Source organism: Cynocephalus volans, chromosome 2 (assembly GCF_027409185.1).
Source record: "Cynocephalus volans isolate mCynVol1 chromosome 2, mCynVol1.pri, whole genome shotgun sequence".
Classification (NCBI taxonomy): domain Eukaryota; kingdom Metazoa; phylum Chordata; class Mammalia; order Dermoptera; family Cynocephalidae; genus Cynocephalus; species Cynocephalus volans.
The window spans coordinates 112,785,815-112,807,045 of record NC_084461.1 but is presented as its reverse complement, the minus strand read 5'-3'; the positions used below and the strand labels follow the sequence as shown (position 1 = coordinate 112,807,045).

Sequence of the window (21,231 nt, the reverse complement as noted above, 5' to 3'; positions counted from 1 at the left end):
TCCATAACTCTCACCTCTATCTCCTTCTCATAACATTCATGTACGTTGACATGACTGTGTATCTCCCAAACGCAGCACGACTGTGAGAAATATTGTAATTTTTGAAATGAAAAATATATTAGTATCAAAGTTGAGGACTTGGCTGGGTATAACTGATGGTAAAGAATGCAAGTGACACTGTAAATAAACCTATTTCAGTGTCCCTACTTATCATCTAAACCATGCAGTTTAAATTTAAAAAAATTAATACTGACTTTCAGGGTTTGAATATTTTAGAAATGCTATGATGATTTACAAGAATTTGTCAGCAATATATATCACCTTTTCCTGGGAAGATTTAACTCTCTAGTCGGACTAATGATAATTTTTCTAATCTGCACTTAATAAATAACTGTAGCATCACCTGACCATGGAAATAAAAACTAAGGTAAAAAAAAAGCAAATAATAAGGTTGGAGTTAAAGAGTTAATAGTATGAAAAAAGAGATTAAAATAAAATGATGAAAAATGCCTGCCTTTTTTCAACAGTGGTTGAGTTGGAGTCTTGCCATCCTCTTCCTCATCTAGATTATGTTTAAAAAACACAAAATATAAGTTAATTGCCTTTATATTAATAAAATAATGAAAACATAAATAGAACACATTTATAAACAAAACATAGCATGAAGCAACAGTCCTTGAAAAGTAACCAAGACTGAAGATTAATATTCTCTACACTGAGTGCTCAAGATTTCAAAAAGCAAACATATTTTAGACCCCTTCTATAGGGCAACTGATTAACACTCACCCTTAAATTTTATTTCTACAAACTTATCAAAAAAAAATTCAGCAGATGTTTTAAACTTTAAACTTTCATACTTGAAAGCAGTTGGAAACTACGGCTTACAGAGTAGAAATATGACATTAAAAAATACGACATTAAAAAATTAATGTTCAGATAATACATAAATTTCAAACATGCCATTGCATCACTGTGCAAATGACTAAAAAGCAATTTTAAAAACATTAAATGGATATTTAGTATTTGTAAAAATTAATCACCACTTGACATAACAAGGAATTTGATCAGAGACATAAGTCCTTTGGTTTGTATAAAAATGCTAGAAGTAATTATACAGAAATAATTTTTTCTCAAATACATAAACTCATATATGTATGTATGCATGTGTACATAGATTCATCCAATTGTATTTAAATATCTATAAATATTTTTCTGGGGTTAACAATTTTCCTAATCTCACCTGTATCTAATGTAAGCTTGTATAATTTATTTGTTTAAGGCATATAAAACTCCAGACTTGGACAGGAAAGCTCTCGGGTTAAGGCTCCTAAGATTCCAGTATTACCTCTACCCCTTCTACTAGCAATGTGAGCTTGAGCTAGTTACTTAACTCCTCACCCTCTTCATTTGTAGAAAGGGTTAACTAACAGTACCTACACCTCTTAAGGTTGTTACAGTGCAAGCATTAACGCACTGAGCTCAGTGCCTGGCACAAAGTAAGTATTCAAAGGATGTTCCTTTTTTTCCCCTTGCACACTGTATGCTTCAACAACTAAGACAGACATAACCAAATTCTGTGACTATATAATAACTACACCTGAATGTTTCTAATTCTGAAGACCTTTTAAATTGTACACACTTTTCTATAGTATCTATGCTAATTTTGAGATTAGAAAAAATAGAAAATAATGCTAATGCTATTTTTGAATGCTAATTTTATAGTATCAAAGATTATTGTTCTTATAATGCAGATATTTAATATCTGTCTTTGATAATTAAAAAGTATAAATATAACTAGGGACATTCTGCATTCACTTAAAAGAGCTCAGAAATGTCAAGAAAATTTTGACATTTAAAAATGATTTAAACTTAGTTAAAGGCATTTAGAGTTTTACAATAAAAAGATAAGTAGAAATATACTGACCCAGTTTCCTATTCTGTAAAAATAATGATTTAATAAGATTGTAACACATATTAATGAGCTTACGTATGGATAACATCAACTATAATGTGGGACACAGTGTAGATGCCTGATGAATATTCTTACCCCTCCCATCATAACTTTATCTATTAATTTCTAACAAATTCTATGGAGAAAGGATCTGTTTTTGGCAAAAGGACCAAAAAAAAAAAAAAAAAGAAAAAAAAAAGGTAAGAGGAAATGAAACAATGCATATCATAAACTAAAATAAATGCAGAAACATAAGAACAGTTATCAGAATCAGTTTATAGAGTTTTGAGGAGAAAAAGAAAAAATTACACTCAAGCCAGCAAAGAACTGAAAGGAAAAATGGATGTCAACTAAACTTTCAACTACTACTCTAAGCAAACAAGGTAAATGAGGAGGAAAGGAATAAAAAGCAACACTAACGCTTCCAAATAATCTAGAAGAGATAAACTGCACAGAGACATGATTTGTCCAAGGTTATCAATTTCAAGAAAAGAAAGGTAATTATTTTACAGCAATCAAGAGTACATGATATGGTTTGATGATTTACAGTGCAGATTTTTTCCTTGTTGCCTGTCAGCTGGAAATAGGACAGATGGAGATACTAAACTGAATAGAGGTAGGAGAGTGAGGGTGGGAGAGTAAGATTTGGAAGTCATCCTCCTTCTCATAAACATGACATGGAGATTTGAGGATGAAATTATCTGAAAGTCTTGTGAGATTTATTACTACAATATTACCATGTTCTTTCCAAGTTCAGATTTGACCTATGCTTCAAATTAAAATTCTTTGTTTAAAGCAAGTATGAATAAAAACACAGAAGACCATATTAGTAAATAATTTACTTAGCATGGTTTCTGTTCTATGATATGCTTTAATACCTTAAAACAACTAGTCATTTTGTGGCCATTTTTGAAAGCCATAAATTTTACCTGACAACTAGAAATTAACAGTGCAAGTTTGAGGAAAGGTTTTATATAATATTATATAAGTATTATATCATTAAAACTATCTCCCCAAAATTAAAACATTACCATTAACAAAATTTGTTTGAATAAAAATTACCTTTATGTGTAACAGTTTTTTCACTAGATGGTTTGGAAGTATCTGAATCCGATTTTTTACTATACTCCACACTTACTACCACATCCTTGGGGCCAGGAGATTTCTCTTGTGATGACAATAATTCTTCTGCAGACATGAAAGTATTTAAAATAGTATGTAAATCATATTTTAAGTGTTAAAGGAGGAATCATGGTTTAATAATTAAATAACATTTTTAAGCAAAGTTATTGGAAAATAGTAAGTTTATTATAAATTATTTCTTATATAAACTGTGATTATCTCTTTGAAATGAGTACTTAAATATGTGAGCTACAACTAAGGGTCATATATTTCAGTTAGATACTAGGGAATCAGTAATGAGTGAAATTCATGGAAAAGTAGAATCTGGTAGACAAAAAAAATGATGTATAGTAGGTGAATCAAGTCCACTCTCAAAGTCAGTTACCCATATAAAAAATATAAAATGTGACAAATGTTCATAATGTATGTAAAAAGGTGACAGAAAACACTGGGAAATTTTACCCATGACTATAAAGCCAAGACCAGGGGATGGAGTCTTTTCCTAAGCTCATGGTGAAAGTAGCATTTCTTCATTTTTAGTAGTTTCATATCTTTTTTTTTTTTTTTTTGGCAAGGAGTTAGTAAGTATGTAACTTCCACCACTGAAACATTTATCATAAAGACAGACAATACAAAATTGATATCTGTCTGTAATGCTCATCATTTATTTGTGTGAAGAGAAACAAAAATAGAAATTATGTGAGCCTAGGTACCAGCACTACGCTAAGAACTCTTAGGTATTTTCTCTGTTTTAATCTTCACAATTGCCCTATACAGTAACTAGCTTTAACAGATAAGGAAACTGGAAGTCACTAAATTTGACCAGGCTACAAAAATACTAAGATAAAAAAAGCTCACATTTTTAAAGCAGATCTGCCTAATTCCAATGCCTATGCTCTTAATTCCTATGCTAAGGCAAATTCCTGTTTCCAAATCTTAATGATAAATAATAAGTCTTTCAAAAATACTTCATAATAATTTTAAGTACATGAATATACATTTTTAAAGTTTCAATCAAACTCAAAACTCAGTAAATGACAGAACTATATAATTTATTAGGCAAACTGTGATACATTTGAGAGTGAAAGGGAACACTACTAATAATTATGCAGAGTTAATAGATTTAAGTCAGGTACCCTAAACCTCAATCACTTTTTTTTTTTTTTTTTTTTTTTTTAACAACAAGAGAGAACTGAAATACTATTTTGCTAGGCTAAATCCAAAATAAGAAAATGCATTTGTGGCAAGCCATACTTCTTTGCTACATAGATAAAGACCTTAAAGTGTTTCTTTAAAAATTGCAGACTGCCCTTAAAGGGGTGGAGGGTGGAATATTAAAACAGTTTAAATACATAAACAGATGACAAAAGTTCATTATATGCCTCTTAGCTGTTTAGGCTTAGCTAATTCTGATGACTGAATTCATTAGTTGATAACGGTAAAATGTTAGGTATGCAAATTTTCTTAAACTTATAATATTTTTTAAATTACTAGAAAATCTTTGGAGGATATGAAAATTTTCAGTTTTTATAAAGTCAGTAAGAGTGGTAATTATATCTTAATAAAGTTTTAACCTTCACTTAAAAAAAATGCTTTAAAAGTTGCAAACTATATCATTATTTACTAACATTCTTGGCATAACAAAATTATATAGTAACAATGGGGGACAGGGAAAGAATATAAAGCTATAAAGGGGGAGCCCAAGAGGAAATCTTTGCAGCGATGGGACGGTTCTGTATCTTGATAGTGGGCGGTTATGCAAATCAATACGTAATAAATGGCACAAAACTATACACATACACACACAAGTGTATGTAAAACTGGTGAAGGGTACACAGGACCTCTGTGTACTATTTTTTGCAACTTACTATGAATCTATAAATATTTTTAAATGAAAAAGATTTTAAAAAATAATTTATTGGGCCTCTTCTGAAGACAGACAAAATGTTAGAAAAAAGTTTAGTTTCTCATTATTAACATAACATGTACAAAGCATTACTTTTGTAAACATGAAAATGTCTAATAATTTAGTAGTCAAAAATTTTTTCCTATTTTGTTTACCATGTATTTTTAAAATCTGGCCAATCTATAATCATAACTAACATCTGCTTCTCTTAAGCTTATGATTTAGACTGAACTTTATTCTCTCCATTAATAATCACTAACCAACATCCAGGTTGGTACAAAGAAAAAAACACAAACTTTGGTGGAGCCCAACAAATCTGCTCTTAAGATGCCATACAAAGAATGGATGGTAATTATTAAAATCAAGAAAGAATTTGTGAGAATTATACATAATTTTCCAAAAAAGTAATTAATTGTTGATTAAATATAAAAACTTAGCTCAAGCAAAATTTACCTTGTCCTTGAAGATGAGATATATCCAGACCTTCTTTCAGGCGGATAACCACTACTCCATATTGTATGTCAAAGGCATCACTATAAGGGGGGAAGAAAAAAATTTGCAAAAATTTCTATCTTCTCTATAAACTGAGGGCAATAGTAAATTATGTCTAAAATGACTTTCAGCTTTAAATGTTTGATTTTTTAAAATATGCTTTAAAAACTACTTGGCAAGCTATGCATAACGTTAGTTTCAAATCCCATACCATTCATTCCCTTTCGCTTCCTTTGTAATAACTGTTTTTGCTATAAGCTACAGAAATTGATTTGTGGTTCAGACCTTACAGACTGTTAATAAAAACAATATATATAGCATATCTCAAATGCATAAGGTATTTACAATCACAACCAAAACATCAGGGGAAGTGCCACAGGATAAATAATAAGCAGTCATTGCTTTAAAACTGCCATTAATTTACATGGCTCTAAAATCAAGAGAACAGTAACTGCCAACCCTTTAACTGCTACCTGACGTACAATACTTGGAATAATACTCGTAACAATACTTAACTTTCAGAGCAAACATTCACTTTAATCCCTACGAGGTCAGAGTCAGAAAGACCCTTTTCAGTACTCCCATTATGAACAACTACGACTAATTATGTGGCAGGTGTATGAAAGAATTATTTGCAAAAATGTCACTTTTCCTATTTTCTAGGATAATGACTCCATCTCACTGGTACTGAGTCTCGAGGCAGAAGAAACATAGCCATTGCTCATGGGCTTTATGGTTCATGGTCTACATGATTTAATCTTTCTTTCCATGGTCTTTCTTTCCCTAATCCCATATACACAGTACAAAGTATGGAGTTAGAAACTACAATGAGATTTTGCTTACAAAAAAGTAATAAACCCAAAGCCAAACAGCTATCACAACATACAATAAATTAGCAGAGCTTTAATTTTACTAAAAGCATTTAAAAATTGGGAAATCTTGTTCATCATGTATATTACTATTCATATAAAGAGACTTTTTTGAAAGCAGAGTATGAGCTCTGGTTGCTTCCTCAAAGACTTTTCAATTGTAGCTTTGAAAACAAAACTATCATATGTGAGACAGGCAAGTAATTATATCTATACCTATTGTATCTATAGATACAATAGGAGTTTCAGTAAGGGAGGTAACTCCAGCAAGATAAAGGTAATCAAGATCAAAATTCACAGAGAAAACAGGACTTGAATTTGATCTCAGAGTTACTTTGCTAAATGTTTTTTTTTGTTTTTTGTTTTTTTTTTAAAGAATAATTGTTTGTATATGAAGAAATACTTTATAAGAAGAAGCAAATAGTTCTATTTCATCAGTGGCTGTGACAAGAAAAAGATTACTCTTTGATCAAGTTTGGTGTAGTGAGAAGAAATGCTTATCCTCAGTGCGAATAAGATAAATAGATTTGTTAGGCAAATCCTAGGATCCGAGGAAAAGGAAGTAATTTTTCCAGATTAAAAAGTAAATGTTACAAAAACAAAAATAAGTTTTATTCTTTTTATTAAACAACTCAGTTCCAAAAAGCTTTTGTGGTAGATTACATTAAACAAATACAAAGGCAAAAACCCATGAACATAAAAAAACCAGAAAGACAAAGTAACAGAATAAAAAGATCCCACTAAACAACCCGTAGAGGGAAGTTAAAGTAATGTAAAACAAAACTAAGCTATATGATTTAGATCAATGGAAACAACATTGAAAAGTGAATAGCGATACTTCAAGGGGGTGAAAAAACAAAACATGTAAGCCCATTTAAATACAAAAAATATAAATAACTTAATTGATGAATCAAATGATTAACTGCAAAATTAGTTTGATGGAGGAACAAACCTACACCTCTGAGTTTGTTATCAGTGACAAAATTCCCATCTTCAGCAGAAGATATAATGACATAGTTTAGAAGATGATGGGTCTGACCACATTTGGAAATTCTACAAAGCAACAGCAGATAGGGACAGAAAAAAGCTTACTAATTTAAATGGGAAGCCAGAGTGTACACACACATGCATTGTATGCATATACATACATATGTACATGTATAAATCTGTGTATGTGCTTGTGTGTAGAAAGACACAGAAATATCAATCAAAAATTTTTGTTAATAGATCATCAATTTAAAACTCAGATACTTCGTGCCATTCTTTTGGTTCTTATCCTTCTATTAGAAGAAACTATATGAAAAGAACTTTAAAAACTAGGGCAAACTTTCAAAATAAACATTTTCTGAACTTTCTGATACTTACTGAAATATGTTTATATACAAATCCACATCCCTCATATCTGCTTGTAACCAATCTTTCTTAAATCCAAGAACAAGTGTGTTTGGTTTCATACGACCAAGACCAGAAGCCTAAAATATAGGATAAATACAACTTTGAAGATAAACTATTCAAAAAAAATTTTTTTAGTGATAAAATTCTCCAAATTGACAGTATCTAAACATTATACACCCTTAGCAGCAGAAGTTTCTAAGCATTGTAATATGTACATATTTACTTATAAATTACATATACTACTACATTGATCACATTACTTATGAGTAAACATATACAAAAATAGAGGCTAAAAATGGAATACTTGAAAAATCCTAAATGTACATTTTTGTACTTTTATGATCTACCAAAATTTTCATACTTTTACTGATAAATATGACAGAATATACTTAATCTTTTTTAAAAAAATCATGTTACATTAGTATTCTCAGTTATATATTTTGATAACGGCCATTAAAATCTAGAAGCAAAAGTCCAAATGGCTACAGTTCTGAATCACATCAATACTAAAATTTAAATTCTTTCTATCGATCAGGAAAAAGTTTCTGCACAATGTGGCTAGTTAATTTCCTTCCTTGATTCTTCCATCAATTTTTCTTGCATCCTCATCAGAAGATGCAATTCAATATGCTTAAATGCCACATGTCCAATGAATCTCTTTTGTAAGATTTTAAAACACACTGTAGAATTCTATTTCCAAGATGTGTTGTACACAAGTTTTTTTTTTAAATGTGGTAAAAGATAATTAATAAAAAATTTGCCATTTTAACCATTTTAAAGTGTACCATTCAGTAGTATTAATTACATTTACACTGTTGCACAAACAACACCACTATCTATTTTCAATACTTTTTCATCACCCCAAACAGAAATTCTGTAACCATTAAGTGATAACTATCCATTCCTTTCTCCCTCCAGCTCCTGGTAACAGCTAATCTACTTCTGTCTCTATGAAATTTGCTATTCTAGATATTTCATGAGTGGAATCAGTTATTTGTCCTTCTGTGTCTAGTTTGTTTCACTTTGCATAATGTCTTCAAGGTTATGTGTAGCAGAACTTCATTCCTTTTCATGCTTGAATAATATTTCATTTTACATATATATATATATATATATATATATATATGTTTATCCATTCATCTGCTGATAGATACTTGGGTTGTTCCTACCTTTTGGGTACTGTCAATAATGCTGCAATAAAGACTAGCACATAAAAAGCAGGGATTCAAACAGATATTTAATTTCTTTGGGTTTACAGCAAGGAGTAGAATTGCTGGTCCCGTCGTAAAAGTATATTTAGCTTTCTGAGGAACACTCAAACTGTTTCCCACAGCAGCTCCACAATCTTACACTCCCACAAACAATGCAAAGTTTCCAGTATCTCCACATTCTCGGCACCACTCATTATTTCCCATTTTGCAAATAATAGCTATCTTAGTAGTTTAAAGTGATCTCACTGTGATTTTGATTTGCATTTCCCTAATGACTAATGATATTTTCACATGCTTGGCTTATATATCTTTTTTGGAGAAAAGTTTATTCAAGTCCTTTGCCCTTTTTTTTTTTTGGTGGCTGCCTGGTACAGGGATCTGGGGATCTGGACCCTTGACCTTTGTGTTACAGCACCGCGCACTGACCACCTGAGCTAACTGGCCAGCCCTCCTTTGCCCATTTTAAGATTGGGTTATTTGGCTTTTTGTTATTATTTTTAGGGTTTTTTAATATTTTTGAATATTAAACTCTTATCAGATGTAAGATTTGCAAATATTTTCTCCCATTCTGTCTTTTTACTTTCCGAACAATGATCCTTTGATGCACAAAAGTTTTTTATTTATCTGTTTTTTAAATTTATCTATTTTTTTCTTTTGTTGCTCATACTTTTGGTGCCATATCTAAGAATCTATTGCCAAATCCAAGGTTATAAAGATTTACCTCTATGTTTTCTTTGAAGTCTTATAGTTTTAGCTCTCATATTTATGTCACTGACCCATTTTGTTAATTTTTACATATGGTGTGAGAATATATAAATGACATAAGTAGATCATTTTTTGCAAAAGATTAATTCAAATATTTATCAAGTGCTGACCATGTGACTTTGTCCTAAGCACTTGGAATAATTAGAAAACAGAGGAAATATCCCTAATCCTTAAAGTCTAATTTTATTTTCAAATATTCTATCCATGCCCAAATTTTTCAAGAAATAAGATTATTTTCCTCACTCAATATTAAAAACAACACCTTTGCCTTGAAGGGACAGGTAAAGAATATTCACTTTTGGGTTTTTTTTAAAGCTATATGCTGGGTAGCCACTAACCACAGCATATTTTTAATTTTTTGTGGGGAGGTGGACAGGTGAGTAAAAGAAAACCAAGGAAGATCTTTAGATTTGATAGCTGCTATGGATTAAATGTGTCCCCCAAAAGTTCATGTATCAGAAACTTGATCTCCATTGTAACAGTGTTAAGAGGGTAAGAAATCCAATTATGGTATTTAAAAGGTGAGGCCATTAAGAGGTGATTAGATTATAAGGACTGTGCCCTAGTGACTAGACTGATCCATTCATGGAGTAATGCACACATGGTTTTATAAAGGAAGTGATTTAGAAGGTTAGAATCATTTGCTTAAGATTCTCACTATGGGATACCCTGCATTGCTGTAGAGAGCCACAACCAAGAAAAAGGCCCTCACCAGATGTGTTCCCTGGACTTTGGACTTTCCAGCCTCCAAAACTATAAGAAATAAATTTCATTACTTTAAATATTAGCCAGTTTCAGGTATTCATTATAAGCAACAGAAACAGACTAACATAATAGCTTTTTGACAAACTAAGCCACAAGATAACCAACAACTTCCTTTTTGGCTTTTTTTTGGCAGTTGGCCAATAAGGGAATCCAAACTCTTGACCTTACTGGTATGGGCACCACGCTTTCCCTAAGTGAGCCACGGGACCAGCCCTTCCAGCAACTTCTTCATAATACAAAATATTATCAGGCTCACTCTCCTTCTCATCATAAATTTTTCATAATCCTATTATAATTAAAAGGTTTTATTTTTATAAAATTAACAATAACATCCTGGAGTGACTAAATAAAGAAATTTCACATGTATCACTCTCATCCCTAAATCCTCTGTGAATTCTAATCAAAGTAGTTATATTCAGTTAGAGATAATGTTTCCACAGTTTCCATAAAATGTTACGCTTACTAAGAAAGTAATTTATTACTAAAATATGTATCTCTCTGGAAAATATTTATTTAGTGGTTGATAGCAAATCAATTCTTCCTGGATTCCATAATGGAAACAAATTTAGCAAAATAAAATCATCTGAAGCTTATTACAAACATAGATAGTTTCAATCAAACATTCCCACTGTGTTATTTCTTCAAATCTTTAGCCATGTTTTCTTTGCATCTTACACTATAATTTTGCTGACAAGAGATGCATTTAGTTTGTTATAATTTTCTGTATATCATTACAACCATTTTTACTGCAGCAGGAAGAAAAGATGTTTCTCCAATAATATGTGGCTTTTTATTTTTATCTTTGGCTATTAAGTAAAAACATTTCTAAACATTATGGTTATCCACTTAAATGTAGTTAAGTATTGGTATGAGATGTGTATCACCTTAAAAATCAATGAAAAAACTGTCGAGTTTTAGCTACATGTTCTGGATGGTTATTTTTGAAATGTTCACCTAATAGACATGGCCTCAAATTATCATTAGATAATATCTCATGGCACAATATACACTTAGATTGAGGCTATAGGACATAAATTTATATTTCAAAAATTTTATTAGCAATTTTATATTGTTTTGGTCTACTTATTTCAGAACTTCTTTTTTAAAAATCACTCTTCTTAAACATGTGGCTAATGAAGAAGAGGAAAGGAGTCAGGAACACTCAGCTTATACCACACAGGATATTTCTAGACAATTTTTCTCCAGGGAAAAAGATAAAAGTCTACACTGACATTTTAAATGATATTTGCTTAACTTAAAGGGCCATCATGATGGAACCTAAAATTTTCAGTAAGAACAATGTGATTGTGCTATTCAAAATGAAGGTTTAAAATTGGGTTGACAATCAAGTGGTTACTGCCTTTAAAAAAAAAAAAAAAGAATGAAAGAAAATTCCAAATATACAAAATAAAGTTACTAGTGCTAAAGCCTCACTACCTAAAGGACTCTATAAGCAAGCTATTGATAAGACTGCTTCTTTTTAAAACAGTGATTCTTAAGCTTTGTTGTGGAGACTGGATACTTAAATGCCAGTTTAATTATTAATAAATGCTTATGACAACAATTAGTAACTGAATATATGAGGAAGAGTAAAACAAAACCATCTAAAAATAGCACCTCTAGGGCTAAAAAAGTAAGTTGCTGTACAAAAAAATCCTTTTGACAAAGATTAAAAACAACTAAATGACATACAGGTATTTGTCACTCTATGTAACAGGTTTCCAGATGATAGAAAAAAAAGGAAATACTCTCAGTGACTACTTACACTAAAATTTCAGTTATTAGTTCTACAGAGGCAGTTGGCACCTATTACGGTGAGGACATTTCATACAGTTCCTCAGATAGCTCTGCCGTTAGAATAAAGCCAACCTCCCAGATATCTTTGTAAAGTGGTTGCATTTGCCAGGTTTACAGGGCAATTTCAAAATGACAGAGCTCTATTTATCCTAACTTTGCCCCACACATATAAAAGGTAATGAAATAATGAACAGTCGTGTACCCACTACCCAGCTAAAAAAATTAACATTAGAAATGTACACGAAGCACCCTACATATCCTCATGTCTCAAGCCCTCCTTCTATTTTTATTGTGTATTCTATTATTTAAGGATACATACATATCAAATTTTAACTCATGTGTTTTTTTAGATGTACAATATCTTCATGTTTTCATATTTTTTTTTAACTTGCTATTTTTCCTTAACACTTTTGAGGTTTAGCTATATTGCTATGTACAGTTCCTTTTCACCATTACATAAGATTCTACTGTATGATTATACTACAATTTTCAATTCTGTGACTGATAGTTGTTGAAGTCACTTCCAATTCTTTTCATTATTATAAATGACACTGCTATAAAGTTTCATACAGCCTTCTTCACATAAGCAAGTTTTTCTAAGGTATATATCTAGGAATGGAATGTCCTAGAATATTCACTCCTTCAAATTTGCAGGATATGTTAGGTTGCTATCAGAAGTGGTTGTCCAATCTATATTACCACAGCAGTTCGAAGATTTCCACTTGCTTTACACTGGTTCCAACACTGTACTGGCAAGCTTAATTTATGGTCAGTCTGATGAGTATGCAATAAAACTGTATTATACTTTTAATTTTTATTTGTCATTTAGTTTTCCTCTCTGGTCATATCTTTTGCTTTCTTTTTCTTTCTTTTCTTTTAGTGACTTTTAGCATTTCTTTATATATTCTGGACCTTATTCTTTGCCTGGTTACACGTTAGGATTATTATCTTCCTTTGGTCTGTGGCTTCCTTTTTCATTTTCATGTTCTCTTTAGAAGCTCAAAGTTTTAAACTTTAATTAAAAAATTATTAATTTAAAATATTAAATTATTTTCTTTGTAATTCAACTTTTTGTGTCTCATTTAAAATTTTTTCTTTGCAAGTTCAAGGTCATAAAATTACTTTCATTTTCCTCTAAAAATTTTTTTTAATTGCCTTTTATATTTAGATTTTAAACCCATTTTGGAATGATTTTTGCTTGGTCTTTGTAAAGATCTACTTTATTATTTTTTCACAGCCCTTTATTATTGTTCCAGCCCTTTCTTTCAGTGCCATCTCTGTCATATGTTAAATTTCCTATATGAGTGGCTCTATTTCTTCTGTTTTGTTCCATTTACTGAACTATCACTATATTTCAATACCACAATGTCTTAATTACTAATTTTAGGATAGAGCTTTATATGTGCAAAGAGCATGCTTCCACTCCTTTTCTTCCTGAAGACTGCCTTGGCTATTTTTAACCCTGTGCTTACCAAGTTCTAAGAAACACACAACAGAAAGTGCTCAAGGACAACAGTCTTCCAAAACGCCCAGTGGGCTGCAGCAGAAAGTGAATGGAAAATATCTTACAGAAGGAGGGCAACAGGCTAAGATAATTTTCAAAGAGGGTCAGGCTGTCAGCCAACAGCACAAAATTTCTGTAGTGCCTTTAGTTCTAAATTATACAAATCTTAGAAGTCTACTTTAATAAAGATACTAAAAAAGATTTACCATTTGTATTTATATGAAGAATAAAACCTAGGATAAAAAAAGTTTCTAAAAGTTTATATAAAATGAAAACGTAGGTATTTGAAAGGCATAACAAACCTACCTGCATCAAATACTGTGCACCTTCTCTCAAGTCATCTGCATGTACTGGAGCATAAAAAGCCTTCATTTTATTTTTAATAAGCCATCGTTGATATTTGGCTTGATCAATGGACATCTCTTTCATGGCTTGTCTTCGAGGGCCCTTTAGATAAAAATATTAATATCTTTAACTGGAAGTAATGCATTTCACATTTATAAAAACCATCCTGTCATACTGGCTTGAAACAAGGTGTCTAAACATTGGGGTGGGAGAAACACAGTATTTCATTTAGATGTCAGTGAATCTTTCTAATATTTAAAGACTACAAAAAGATAGAGTTGATGAAATAGTTAAGGCACAGGGGTGCCAAAAGAAGAGAGAAGAGAAAAAACATACTTAAAAAGTTTCCATATCCTAAGTTAACGAAAGATGTTAGAAATAACTGATAATGGGAGGGTTTCAAGATGGCGGCGGCTGCGGCAGCTGGCGCGGAGTAGCTGAGGTGGAAAAGGTGGCCACTGGGCCTCAGGCAGCCGGGAAACTTGTGGACCTTCCTCTGGCCATCTCTTAAGGGAGGACTGCTGCTGCTGGCCGGTCGTGGGGGCTCAACGCCACTTTGCCCCCGGCAGGAGAGGCTGCCTCATTTACAGGCAACAGCTTTGAAGTGTGGAGCAGGAAAAGAACTGATTCTTAGCTGCAAAAGCGAGTCTTGAAACAGGGAACACGGCGCCAGGGCTGCTGTGGATGCAGCCAGGATCCCGGAGGCTGGGGCCGCACTGAAGGCGGCCAGCTGCCCTATTCAGGATTCGAGGTTTCAGGCCGGCATTAAAGAAGATTCCTGGGAGCGCCCGAGCGGCGCCGCGACTGAACAGCCCGAGGCGGCAGCGCCGAGAACACGGAAGGCAACAAACCAGAGACAGAGCGAGCGCCCGACCTGGCACAGCACTGTGAGTGATCCCTGGCACAGCTCTGTTCGGGGGGGTGGATGCCCACGCGGCTTCCGCCTGCACCACCAGGCCACTCATTGCCCCGGTGCTGCCTCCATTTTCCCAGGTGCGGGCAGCTCCGCCCTGCTCGGCCATCACTGAGCCCATTTGCTTGGCCTGGCGCGGGGCTTTCCGGGCCCTGCGGGCCGACCTCCTCTCCCACTCCCTCCGCGGTTCTCTGGCAGGGCTGTGGGTGTGGGGCGTCCCGACCAGTTTTGGGAGGGCTAGGAAGTAAGGGCGGGCCGACTGTCACTCCACCACACCCTGGACTCCGCCCCGGTAAACTTCCTGTTACTGGGAGGCAGATACCATCTCTGCGACCACCAGTTTGGAAAAAAGCCTAACGAATTTCTGGTTGGGAATAGTGTGGTAGGAGAGTTCCCAGGTCCGCTTGAACCTGCCGGAGAGCAGGCTGCAGGCGGGCACTAGACTCGGTTTATACCGGGGGGATACAAAGGTGAACAAGACCCGAAAAAGATCTACACAGTGCTACAAAGGCACCCAGAGAGACCGGTCGTCTGTGCCTAGCAGAAACCTGGTGGACTTCCTGGGCGAGGCGGTGCTGAGCAGGGTCTTGAAGGCCCAGCTGATAGACGAGGGGTGCAGAACACACGCCCCAGCCCAGCACAGTGTGCACAGAGGGGGGAGACGTGCGGCCAGGGAGGCGGAGACTCGACAGGAACCACACACCCGGTGGGGTCGCCACTGCACGATCTAACAGCCTGGGCCAGAGCACACGGAACGGGGAGAAGTCCTGTACAGAAAGTGAAAGCTCAACAGAGATCACACACCCTGTGGTACGTGATCCACCAGCCCAGCAGAGTACAAGCTGACCAGAAAGGTGGCTCCCCGGAGAAGCCCAAGACCCGAGGCAACCACACACACAAGACACTAGAGGCCAACTGAGCAGTCACGGCGGGAGCCATACCAAATTGGCAACCACAGCAACATCCTAGTTAGTCATTAGTCTTAAACCGGTGGACTGTGAAACCCCCTGCCACAATGAATAAACACCAAAAAAAAGACACCAGAAATACAAAAAATCAAGAAAGTACACCACCAAAAGTTAATAAATCTCATACTCTAGATCCTATAGAACAAGAAGCCCTTGAAATAACTGACAAGGAATTTCGAGTGATAATTCTAAGGAAACTGAATGAGATACAAGAAAACTCAGCTAGACATCATGATGAAATGAGGAAAAGTATACAGGATCTGAAAGAGGAACTATACAAGGAAATCAATTTCCTGAAAAAAAATGTAGCAGAACTTGCTGAACTGAAGAAATTATTCAGCGAAATAAAAAACACAACGGAGAGTTTAACCAGCAGGCTTGTCGAAGTTGAAGAGAGAACCTCTGAACTTGAAGATGGGCTGTTTGAAATAACACAAGCAGACAAAAAGAAAGAGAAAAGAATCAAGGACATGGAAGAAAATCTGAGAGAGATATCAGACAACCTCAAGCGCTCAAATATCCGAGTCATGGGTATTCCAGAAGGGGAGGAAAATGGAGATTCCATTGAAAACATATTCAACAAAATAGTGGCAGAAAACTTCCCAGGTATAGGAAAAATCACTGATCTTCAGATCCAGGAAGCTCAACGATCTCCAAACGTATTCAACCCAAAAAGGCCTTCTCCAAGACATGTCATAGTCAAATTGGCAAAACTCAGAGACAAAGAGAGAATCTTAAAAGCTGCAAGAGAGAAGCGTCAAATCACCTATAAGGGAGCCCCAATCAGGTTAACATCAGACTTTTCATCACAAACCCTAAAAGCTAGAAAGGAATGGGATGATATTTTCAAAATACTAAAAGACAAAGATTGCCAGCCAAGAATACTCTACCCTGCAAGGCTATCCTTCCGAAATGAGGGGCAAATAGTATATTTCTCAGACAAACAAAAACTGCGGGAGTTCACTACCACAAGACCACCCTTACAAGAAATCCTCAAGGGAGTACTGGGTTTGGTTCCTGAAAAATAACTACCACTGCCATAAAAACCCAAGAAAAATCAAAACCCGCTAGTACAATAAAAATGGCATTCATGAAGAGAAAACAAGCTAACAAAAACACTATCTACAACCTAAGGAACCAACAAACAAAGAAACCAAACAGTAAATCAGAAAGCAAGGAACAAAAGACACCTAAGACAACCAAACAACCAATAAAATGCTAGGAATAAATCAACACCTTTCAATAACAACTCTTAATGTTAAAGGCTTAAATTCCCCAATTAAAAGACACAGACTGGCTGACTGGATCAAAAAGCAGGACCCAACTATATGCTGCCTACAAGAGACCCACCTCACCCATAAAGATTCACACAGACTAAGAGTGAAAGGATGGAAAAAGATTTACCATGCAAACAGAAAAGAAAAACGAGCTGGAGTGGCTATTCTTATATCTGACAAAATAGACTTTAAACTAAAAACCATAAAAAGAGACAATGAGGGACACTACTTAATGATAAAAGGACTGATCCATCAAGAAGACATAACAATCATAAATATGTACGCACCCAATGTTGGAGCAGCCAGATTTATAAAACAAACTCTATTAGACCTAAAGAAGGAAATAGACACTAATACCATAATAGCAGGGGACCTGAACACTCCACTGTCAATATTAGACAGATCATCTAGGCAAAGAATCAGTAGAGAAACACAAGATCTAAACAAGACTCTAGACCAATTGGAATTGGCAGATATCTACAGAACATTCCACCCAACAACCTCAGAATATTCATTCTTCTCATCAGCACATGGATCATTCTCCAGGATAGATCACATATTAGGTCACAAATCAAGTCTCAATAAATTCAAAAAAATTGCAATTATCCCATGTATCTTCTCAGACCACAATGGATTAAAACTAGAAATTAATAACAAACAAAACTCTGGAAACTATACAAACACATGGAAATTAAACAGCATTCTACTTAATGACATATGGGTCCAAGAAGAAATCAAGCAGGAAATCAAAAAGTTTATTGAAACTAATGAAAACAATGATACATCATACCAAAACCTGTGGGATACTGCAAAAGCAGTATTGAGGGGAAAATTTATTGCATTAAATGCTCACTTCAGAAGAATGGAAAGATGGCAAGTGAACAACCTAACACTTCACCTTAAAGAACTAGAAAAACAAGAACAATCCAATCCTAAAGTTAGCAGACGGAAAGAAATCATTAAGATCAGAGCAGAACTGAATGAAATTGAAAACCAAAAAACAATTCAAAAGATCAACGAATCAAAAAGTTGGTTTTTTGAAAAGATAAATAAAATTGACAAACCATTAGCTTGGCTAACAAAAAAAAGAAGAGAGAAGACTCAAATAACAAAAATTAGAAATGAAAAAGGCGATATTACAACTGATTCATCTGAAATACAAGGAATCATTCGAGACTACTATAAACAACTATACGCCAACAAATTTGAAAATCTGGAGGAAATGGATAAATTTCTGGACACACACAAGCTCCCAAAACTGAACCGTGAAGACGTAGAAAATTTGAACAGACCAATAACAATAAAGGAGATTGAAGCTGTTATCAGAAGGCTCCCAACAAAGAAAAGCCCAGGACCAGATGGATTCACAGCAGAATTTTACCAAACATTCAAAGAGGAATTGACACCGATTCTTTACAAACTATTCCAAAAGATTGAAACGGACGCAAATCTCCCAAACTCATTCTATGAAGCAAACATCATCCTGATACCAAAACCAGGTAAAGATATAACCAAAAAAGAAAACTACAGGCCGATATCCTTGATGAATATAGATGCAAAAATCCTCACTAAAATACTAGCAAACAGAATACAGCAACACATACGAAAAATTATTCATCACGATCAAGTGGGATTCATCCCAGGGATGCAAGGTTGGTTCAACATACGCAAATCAATAAATGTGATACACCATATTAATAAACTCAAACACAAGGACCATATGATCATCTCTATAGACGCTGAAAAAGCATTTGATAAAGTTCAGCACTCATTCATGACAAAGACCCTCTATAAGTTAGGTATAGAGGGAAAGTATCTCAACATAATTAAAGCCATATATGCCAAACCCACTGCCAATATCATCCTGAATGGGGAAAAGCTGAAAGCTTTTCCTTTAAGAACAGGCACTAGACAAGGATGCCCACTCTCACCACTCCTATTCAACATAGTGTTGGAAGTACTAGCCAGAGCAATCAGAGAAGAGAAGGAAATAAAGGGCATCCAGATTGGAAAAGATGAAGTCAAACTGTCCCTGTTTGCAGATGACATGATCCTATATATCAAACAGCCTAAAACCTCTACAAAAAAACTGTTGGAATTGATAAATGATTTCAGCACAGTAGCAGGATACAAAATCAACACACAAAAATCAGTAGCATTTCTTTTCTCCAATAGTGAACATGCAGAAGGAGAAATCAAGAAAGCCTGCCCATTTACAATAGCCACCAAAAAAATAAAATACTTAGGAATTGAGTTAACCAAGGAGGTGAAAAATCTCTATAATGAGAACTACAAACCACTGCTGAGAGAAATTAGAGAGGATACAAGAAGATGGAAAGATATTCCATGCTCTTGGATTGGAAGAATCAACATAGTGAAAATGTCCATACTACCCAAAGTGATATACAAATTCAATGCAATCCCCATCAAAATTCCAAAGACATTTTTCTCAGAAATGGAAAAAACTATTCAGACATTTATATGGAACAATAAAAGACCACGAATAGCCAAAGCAATGCTCAACCAAAAAAATAAAGCTGGAGGCATAACACTACCTGACTTTAAGCTATACTACAAAGCTATAATAACCAAAACAGTATGGTACTGGCATAAAAACAGACACACTGACCAATGGAATAGAATAGAGAATCCAGAAATCAACCCACACACTTACTGCCATCTGATCTTTGACAAAGGCACCAAGCCTATTCACTGGGGAAGGGACTGCCTCTTCAGCAAGTGGTGCTGGGAAAACTGGATATCGATATGCAGGAGAATGAAACTAGATCCATACCTCTCACCGTATACTAAAATCAACTCAAAATGGATTAAGGATTTAAATATACACCCTGAGACAATAAAACTTCTTAAAGAAAACATAGGGGAAACACTTCAGGAAATAGGACTGGGCACAGACTTCATGAATACGACCCCAAAAGCACGGGCAACCAAAGGAAAAATAAACAAATGGGATTATATCAAACTAAAAAGCTTCTGCACAGCAAAAGAAACAATTAAAAGAGTTAAAAGACAACCAACAGAGTGGGAGAAAATATTTGCAAAATATACATCTGACAAAGGATTAATATCCAGAATATATAAGGAACTCAAACAACTTTACAAGAAGAAAACAAGCAACCCAATTAAAAAATGGGCAAAAGAGCTAAGTAGGCATTTCTCTAAGGAAGATATCCAAATGGCCAACAGACATATGAAAAGATGCTCAACATCACTCAGCATCCGGGAAATGCAAATAAAAACCACATTGAGATACCATCTAACCCCAGTTAGGATGGCTAAAATCCAAAAGACTATGAACGATAAATGCTGGCGAGGCTGCGGAGAAAAAGGAACTCTCATACATTGTTGGTGGGACTGCAAAATGGTGCAGCCTCTATGGAAAATGGTATGGAGGTTCCTTAAACAATTGCAAATAGATCTACCATACGACCCAGCCATCCCACTGCTGGGAATATACCCAGAGGAATGGAAATCATCAAGTCGAAGGTATACCTGTTCCCCAATGTTCATCGCAGCACTCTTTACAATAGCCAAGAGTTGGAACCAGCCCAAATGCCCATCATCAGATGAGTGGATACGGAAAATGTGGTACATCTACACAATGGAATACTACTCAGCTATAAAAACGAATGAAATACTGCCATTTGCAACAACATGGATGGACCTTGAGAGAATTATATTAAGTGAAACAAGTCAGGCACAGAAAGAGAAATACCACATGTTCTCACTTATTGGAGGGAGCTAAAAATTAATATATAAATTCACACACACACACATACACACACACACACACAAACCGGGGGGGGGGGAAGAAGATATAATAACAACAATTATTTGAAGTTGATACAACAAGCAAACAGAAAGGACATTGTTGGGGGGGAGGGGGGAGGGAGAAGGGAGGGAGGTTTTGGTGATGGGGAGCATTAATCA

At 34.7% G+C, this 21,231-nt stretch overlaps 1 protein-coding gene across 3 annotated transcripts in view; it reads right to left on the bottom strand.

Annotated features, from left to right (window-relative positions):
* The window catches only part of SLC12A2 (solute carrier family 12 member 2), a 118,876-nt gene that overhangs the window by 11,729 nt on the left and 85,916 nt on the right, over positions 1 to 21,231 (bottom strand). For 2 of the 3 annotated variants that reach the window (XR_010022626.1, XM_063086098.1), the window contains exons 17-21: positions 14,084 to 14,224; positions 7,706 to 7,812; positions 5,433 to 5,512; positions 3,014 to 3,139; positions 515 to 562 (exon numbers count right to left, since the gene is read on the bottom strand). Coding sequence is in view for 2 of the 3 variants with exons in the window: in XM_063086098.1 (XP_062942168.1) it covers positions 515 to 562; positions 3,014 to 3,139; positions 5,433 to 5,512; positions 7,706 to 7,812; positions 14,084 to 14,224 (502 nt within the window). In the remaining variant the exon portion in view is untranslated. The remainder of the gene's footprint in view (positions 1 to 514; positions 563 to 3,013; positions 3,140 to 5,432; positions 5,513 to 7,705; positions 7,813 to 14,083; positions 14,225 to 21,231) is intronic. The other variant, XM_063086099.1, reaches the window with a different exon arrangement.